At 39.0% G+C, this 7,434-nt stretch overlaps 1 protein-coding gene across 1 annotated transcript; it reads right to left on the bottom strand.

Moving 5' to 3' along the window:
- Positions 1-3,578: 3,578 nt before the first annotated feature.
- LOC122052786 (trans-cinnamate 4-monooxygenase-like) lies at positions 3,579-7,060 on the bottom strand. Its single transcript, XM_042614493.1, has 3 exons — positions 6,235-7,060; positions 5,877-6,007; positions 3,579-4,335 (listed from the first exon to the last, which is right to left on the bottom strand). The coding sequence occupies exons 1-3, from the start codon at positions 7,017-7,019 to the stop codon at positions 3,740-3,742; spliced, it is 1,512 nt and encodes a 503-aa protein (XP_042470427.1). The 5' UTR covers positions 7,020-7,060; the 3' UTR covers positions 3,579-3,739.
- Between the last annotated feature and the right edge of the window lie 374 nt (positions 7,061-7,434).

Raw genomic sequence — 7,434 nt, forward strand, 5'->3', positions numbered from 1 at the left:
ATGAAGAATCTAATGATGTCAACCAAGCAATAAGAAAATCTGAGATCCCAGATTCATCAATTTGTCCGTCAAATAAGAAGTTAACCACTAGAAAGAGAAAAGAGAATGCTGATGATATTCTAGGTGATTTGGTGGGAGAGATTCATAAATATGTTATTGCTGTTAATGAGGCTAATGAGGAGATGAACGGAGTTTCCACCTACTTCAAGAAACAAACTAAGAGTAATGATAGAAAAATGAAGATATTGTTGGTCCCTTTGGAGGCCGATAAGAGGGGAGGGGTGAATTGCCCTACAAAATAAAAATAACCCTTTCTCGGATTTTCATCTAAATAAAAGCACTTGTAATTTAAAATAAAGAGACTAATAAAAAAGAAAATAGACACAAGAAAAATGAAGTTACTTGGTTTGCAATCAGGAGATTGCTAATCCAAGGAAAATAAGGCGCACTATATGATGTCTCCTTCGGGCGGAGCAACCTCTTATAGTGTTAACAGCACAGACAGAAATGTAAAACACAGAGAAATGGATTACAAGTGAATTCAATAAACTGTGCAGAACAGTGCTATATTTATAGTACTGTTCGGTGCGCCCCAAAAGGTCTGGGCGCCCTGGGGGGATAAATTTTATCCCCCAACGTTCAGATCGAGTCAAAACTCGTTCTGGTCAAAAAGTCGGGTCCGGGCGCCTGGAAGCATCCCGGGCGCCCCAGACTGGTCCGGGCGCTCGGAATGGTTCCGGGTGCTCGGACCAAGAAAGTCAACAGAATTGACTTTTCTCGGTCCGGGATCTCTGCTCTGGTTCAGTTCGTCTCAGTCTGGGTCTTTCGCTCCGACTCCACTAGCTTGGGTGATCTCGGCCATCCGGAATAGGGCTCACCCGAACACAAGTTCCGACCTTCTCCTCGAGCAGCCTTCCTCCCCAGTTTCTCATCCCTCGAACGTCGCATACGTTCTTCTCGTCTACTGGTGCACTCTTCCGCAGTCACCTCGTCCCTCGGACGCACCGAGCCCGTCGGCTCTCTCTCGTGACGTCCTTCTCGTTAACCGCGTCTTCCGCTCGATTTCTTGTGCTCCTAAGCTCGTGCATATTTAGACACAAGGGTTAAACCAAACAGGACCTAACTTAATTTGTTTGATCACATCAAAACACCTTGGGATTCCAACAGATATATTATGAGGTAATATAACTTTCTGAATTCTCTAAGCAAGAAATTATGGATGTTGGGGAGTATATTCTCAAGGATGAACACAAGGTTGACAATTTCTTCGCATTGTCAAAGGTATTAAGGAGAAATTATGTGGTAAAGCAGCTCAATGAAATCCATCCAAAATGAGTTAGATATTTGAATTAGGTTGTTGGTACTATATTTTGATATACTTTTGGACAATCATGATACTATTTTGAACAAAACTTATTGGATGAATGTCATTTAAGATTGAACTTGGATGATATTTTATTTTATGTTTTGAATTAGTTCAAAAATAAAATTTTATTAAGTTTTGATGATAGTATGTCATTTTCTGTTTGTATTGCTGGTTAAATCAGATATCATTTCTGTTTGTATTGATGACAATATATTATTAAGTTTTGTTGTTATATTTATGTTTTTCAGTGTAGTTCTTTTACTTTGACACTGTCCTTACCCAGCATTGGTACATTGCATTTTAACATGCTTGTTATTAAGTTGAATTGGTTAGCATTAAAGGGGTAAAAGAATGGGAGATGGAGAACTCTACTTAATATATTTAGAAGTGATTACAATAATCATAGGAAAAAGATTTGGCTCTATGTGTTCTCACACACAAGTTCATGCTTCATTAATTGACTATTCCTTTTGTCACAACACTTGAAACTAAACACACGCCCTAGTTATTGACTCACTTATTTCATGTGCTTCATCTGTATCCGTGTAGCTGTGGAGGTGTTTGATTAGGTGTGTTGGATGGATCAATTCATTGGGTTTCATTTCATATCAGCTTTGTTAAATACCCGGATCAGATATCAAATCACACTTTCTTGATTCAAACTAAAAAGCGCATTATCTTAGAAACATAAGATGAAATGTTCTAAAATTTTGTAGGGAATTAGTTGTGTTACTATATTAATTATTGCTATGATATTCATTTAATTGCTTCAATGTTTTCTTTTTCACATTGTGTATCTGTGTTATTACAATAAGTAGCTGTAGTAATCTCTATATGCTACATGAAAAGTGCATTGGGATATCAAGATATAATCATGGAAGTGTTCTTATGTTGTGTTACCATATTATGTATCATGATAAATAGGATAATTTAACCAAAATGAAATAAAACATCAAGATGATATAGTATCCTGATTATACCTTCAGAATGTCTGGGTCAAACGGTTATGCTTTTACACTTTGTTGATTCCTATACATGCTGCAAAATGTAGGTGATATGACAAGAATCAGTTGGTATGCTTCAAAACCTATTAGGTGGTGCATGGGATCCTCATGATCGAAATGCTCTTGCTGGTACATGCGACTCATCATTACAATTTTGGGATCTCCAAACAATGAAGTATTCCATCTCCTAAATACATCATTTTTATGTTTCATGTAAGTCACACATCGCAGCGAAATGTATTCCATGGATATGCTACTGAAAGCCCAATACACCTGCTAAATCTACATCTGTTGCTAAACCCTTTTCAGTGTGTATTTCATGTTTTTGTGATCTTGAACTTCTAAGTTCTATGTACCTCTCCTACATAATCACATATGGATACACTGTAGAGCGTATTCGTCTTTTATGGATACACTGTAGAGTGTATTCGTCTTTTTACCACACATACATTATAAATTGTCGAGATGTAAACCTTTTGTTGAATCAATTGGTTTGATTGTAGGATCAAATCTTAGAATCTTGAGATCCTACAATTTTATTAAATTATATTTAAAATAATATTTATTATATGTACTAATTTTCCGTATACAGTATGACTTTGAACATTGTATAATTCTAGTATCATGAACTATAAGTAAAATTACTTATTAATAGTATATATGAATAGTCGTAATTCTGAAAATGTTGCATCTTTAGAGTCTACAAGATGAATAATAAATATAAGGTGTATGATAATAGCAAAAGTAAAAAAAAACTCCTAGTTGATAATTGATGTTTTTCAGTTATAAAATATTTTACTTTGCCTTATAAAATAAAAGAAAAGATTAAATTAGATGAAATGTGGCTCACAATTAATCTATTATTATAATTAATATTAATATTAGATATTATTTTATTTTATTTTAAAAATATTAACTAAATATCAAATTAATTTAGTTAGAACTAATAATATAATAAATGTACCAGATTATACATTAAAACTTCTAAACAAATAAATTTTTATTATATTACTTATGACTAAATCAAATAATATTAGATTGTATAACTAATAATTTGAACAAACCACATCCTTATAATCTAATAATTTGAACAAACCACATCCTGAATGATAAGGATCATGGCTTTCCAATCAAATTTCTTGTCATATTACGGGTTCGTATTTTGTCTCATAAAATTCATACGGTCGGAGGATTTACGAGAAATCTGGTGACAGCAACCTGGACGCCACTTGTCCATGAGTTACACTTTAAAACTTGGTCTTACATGTGGAAGCGGTTTACAAGTATCAGGGAATTGGGAAAGAACGTCAAATAACACACTAAATAACATCTCTGAATCCGCGTGAAGGAATTCCAAACAGATACAACATCACGCCCTGGGCTTGCAGACTATGGTGGAATGCTTGAGGATGTGGAGGCTGAACTGCCCGCCTTTCTCGGTGGTGTCCACCTTGTTCGTTCCTGGCGGCGGTAACAAATGGAAATTCTGCACTAGCTGGCCCAGGGTAACGCCGAGGATGGGGAGGGCGAGGATGATGCCAGGGCAGCTACGACGGCCGACACCAAAGGGCAAGTACCGGAAGTCATTGCCGTTTGCCTCCACCTTGGCCTCCTCCTCCAAAAACCGTTCTGGTCGGAACTCCTCGGGGTTCTTCCAGTGGGCAGGGTTGTTGGCGAGCCACCAGGCATTGACCAGAATCTTGCTCTCAGCAGGGATGTCGTAGCCACCAAGCTTGGCATCGTGAAGGTTCATGTGGGGGACAAGCAAGGGGATGGCCATCCGCAGTCGGAGGGTCTCCTTGATAACTGCCTGCAAGTAGGGCAGCCTTTGGATGTCCGGCTCCGTGATCGGCACACCCTCACCCAACACAGTGTCCAGCTCAGCCCGGAGTTTGCACTGGATCTCCGGGTGGTTCACCAGCTCAGCCACGCCCCATTCAATCGACCACAATGTCGTCTCGATGGCTGCAAGCAATTGAATTTTGCAAAAAACACAAGTTAACTGCTAGAAGTCAATAAATATAAACGAAGTTATTTTACATCAGCAAAAACAGTTTGGTGTAGAGACATAAAATCAATATCCCATGGCCAAATGCGTCAAAACCCCATAGCCAGAATTATTGCAGGACAGACACCGAAGCCACAAACCAGGCCTCACTAGTAGCAAGCCGTGCTTGAAGGGGCTTTTCTAGATTGGGTGCTAATTGGATATAAACAAGTTTTGTGGTAGGGTGCCTGTCACAATCTACAAGAAAAGAGGATGAGAGATGATGCGTCAAATCTTTAACAATCGTTTCTGTATTCATTCTCGAACTGTGTAGCATTTGGAGAAGGGTAATCACCAAGAAGGAAGAATAAGCTGCAACTAAGATGAAAAAATTGCAACTAATGGATAGGGGAAAGGAATTTGGTTATAAATGAGGCACTTAATCAACCCGTTCTCTTTGGCTTAAGATCTTAATTGCATACTAATAAATTAAAAAGATTGGATCTAACCATATAGTCTTATGCAAAGTTCAATGATTAAAAAGATTGAATAGAATTTTACGGTTGATAAATAACATTGTTTCTCTGTTGACCAGCTAATTGACAGTTTAAAAATTAATCGAGAATAAATATTTATAATTATTAGTCAGAGCTAAAGCAAGGACTCTTTTAGCATAATGACAACTTTGGATCGGAGTGCATATCCATATTTGACCTTCATTTTGCCTTCCTTGTGATAAAGCGTACAAGATTCAAGAACTACTTGTCTTGTATTAAAAAGCAGATAAAATAGCTAAAACATTTATTTACAGTCCAATAATTGTGAACACAATTAACCTAAGCAATTAGAAAAAAAAAATAAGCAAAAAATTAAGCCCAACTTTAGTACCTTTTTTAAGTTCAGGAATCTTATTAGCAGTTTAGCATCTTGCCCGATGGATTACCAATTAGTGCCAAAAAGAATTTTTTTCCTAACACCAGCTAATCATTGTTAGACTAGTACTCACACATTCCACAATCTAATCCACTCTACTATGCCATCCTTTACTCAAACCATGTGCCCATACAAATGCTTCGACATCTATTTCTGTTGATGAATTAATTGCATGTTTTTTTGGTGAATTTGGTTTCATTAGGTGAGGTTGTAATTGGTTTGGTCTCTTATCAAAATTGCCTTTCTACCAAGAACAAAGAAAAGTTTGGACCGGGAAGGGAAGTTTATCTTAGAATTGATCTTCTATGGCAATGAATGGATCCATTCCAGCCCCACCATAGTTTCAATGCATAAGGTATCATCCATGCTATTACACTGAAGAACCTGACTAATTCATAAACTTTGGCCTCTCAAAAATATCTGACCTCCCTCTTTTCTCTATCAATGGATAAAATTTCATAACTGAAAGATTGAAGAGGACAAAGCCTATTGTATTTTCCTATCGATCATATATTTGCCAAAATAAGAGCGCGCATGCATTCTAGGTGAAGTAGATACAGGGAGAGAGGAAAGAGTGTATAAGTACCAGCAACGTTGATGTTCTCGACGATGTAAAGAACATTGTCATAATTAATTTCTCCCTTCCTCTCAGCATCTAAGATGTGATCAATAGCGCAGTTGAGCTCTAACTTTGATCCCAATTTGTCCATCAGCTTCCTGCTCCACATTTTTACAAATTAGCAATCGCATTTTCTATTTTAATGGTCCATCGATAACAGAAACAAAAATAAGGAAAGAATAACCACAAGATGTTGTTTTCTAAATAATTTTTTCCTCTTATTTGTAGTTTAGTTGAATAATTAAGAAGGAAGCTAATTTTAGTTGGTTGATTTAACAAATTAGGTCTATTAGAGCAGGGCTGGATAATGGCAGATCATACTCACTTCTTCTCAGAAACGAAGTGATCATCGAAGAGCTTGAGGCGGTTGTCCTTGAGCTCTTGGCATTTCTTGAGGTAACCCCTGAGGAAGGGTCTGAGAATGGGAATGAAGTCGCCGTAGTTGTATTCGAAGCTCTGCGCAAGGCGACTGCGTTCACCATTGGCGGCTTTGAGCTTGTTAAAGAGCGGATCGTCCATGCTCTGGAAGCGGAAGTTAAACATGATCCGATACATGTTGTTGTACATCATAAGCTGCAGCCGGCGGCGGAGAACCACACCCTCGGTGGCTGCCTTGGGGTCTTTCTTAACATCCTCCACCACCAGCCGGGCCTCCTCTTCCCAACCCTGTCGGTTCTGCTGGACAACCTTGTTGGTGAAGAAGGGTACCGTCATGATCCGCCTCATCTTGCGCCAGTGGTCACCGTATACGGTGAACACCATGTCCTGCCCCTTGCCAGTGAAGATATCGAAGACCACGTTGCGGGTGCGGGATCCGAACTCGACGCCCTGCGCGTGGAGCACGTCCCGGGCGAGATCCGGCGATGAGACCACCACCAGGTTGCGGATGCCCATGCGGAGGAGGAAGATGTCGCCGAATCGCTTGGCGAGGGCGGTGAGATTCCGGTGGTTGAGGTCGTCGCCAACCTGGAGCCAGTTCCCGAAGACGGGTAACGGGAGGGGTCCCGGGGGCAGCTTGAAGTGCTTTCCGCGGAGCTTGGAGACGACGATGGCGAGGGTGACGGCGGAGAAGAGGGCCAGGAGGGCCTTCTCGAGGAAGAGCAGATCCATGGCCGAAGGTGTTCGACGATGGTAAAGGATCAGATGTATACCTGATTGAAGGGAGGATGTGCGAGGCGACATTTTATATAGCGGCGGGGTCTGTGGGTAGGTTTGACGGAAATAGTCAAAAGTAACGGCGGCAAGGTAGTGGAGCGGGTGACGAAGCCTCGTGCTCCGTCAGTTTGTGGTAGGTAGAGCAGGTCGCCGTTTGCAATTAAACTTATTTGACTGGTTAGTTGTGTCCATCCTCTTCAACTAATTTTTCATTTCAAAACAATATTATGCATTATGTATATAATATTATATACATTATATTGAATTCTTGGTAAATAAAAATAAAAAAGAGAACTTCTTTTTTAAAAAATATAAGAAGTATTTTTTTAAAAATTTATTATAAAATAACTCTAATCTTTTAATCTCATCT

The sequence above is a fragment of the Zingiber officinale genome, chromosome 3A, assembly GCF_018446385.1.
Source record: "Zingiber officinale cultivar Zhangliang chromosome 3A, Zo_v1.1, whole genome shotgun sequence".
Classification (NCBI taxonomy): domain Eukaryota; kingdom Viridiplantae; phylum Streptophyta; class Magnoliopsida; order Zingiberales; family Zingiberaceae; genus Zingiber; species Zingiber officinale.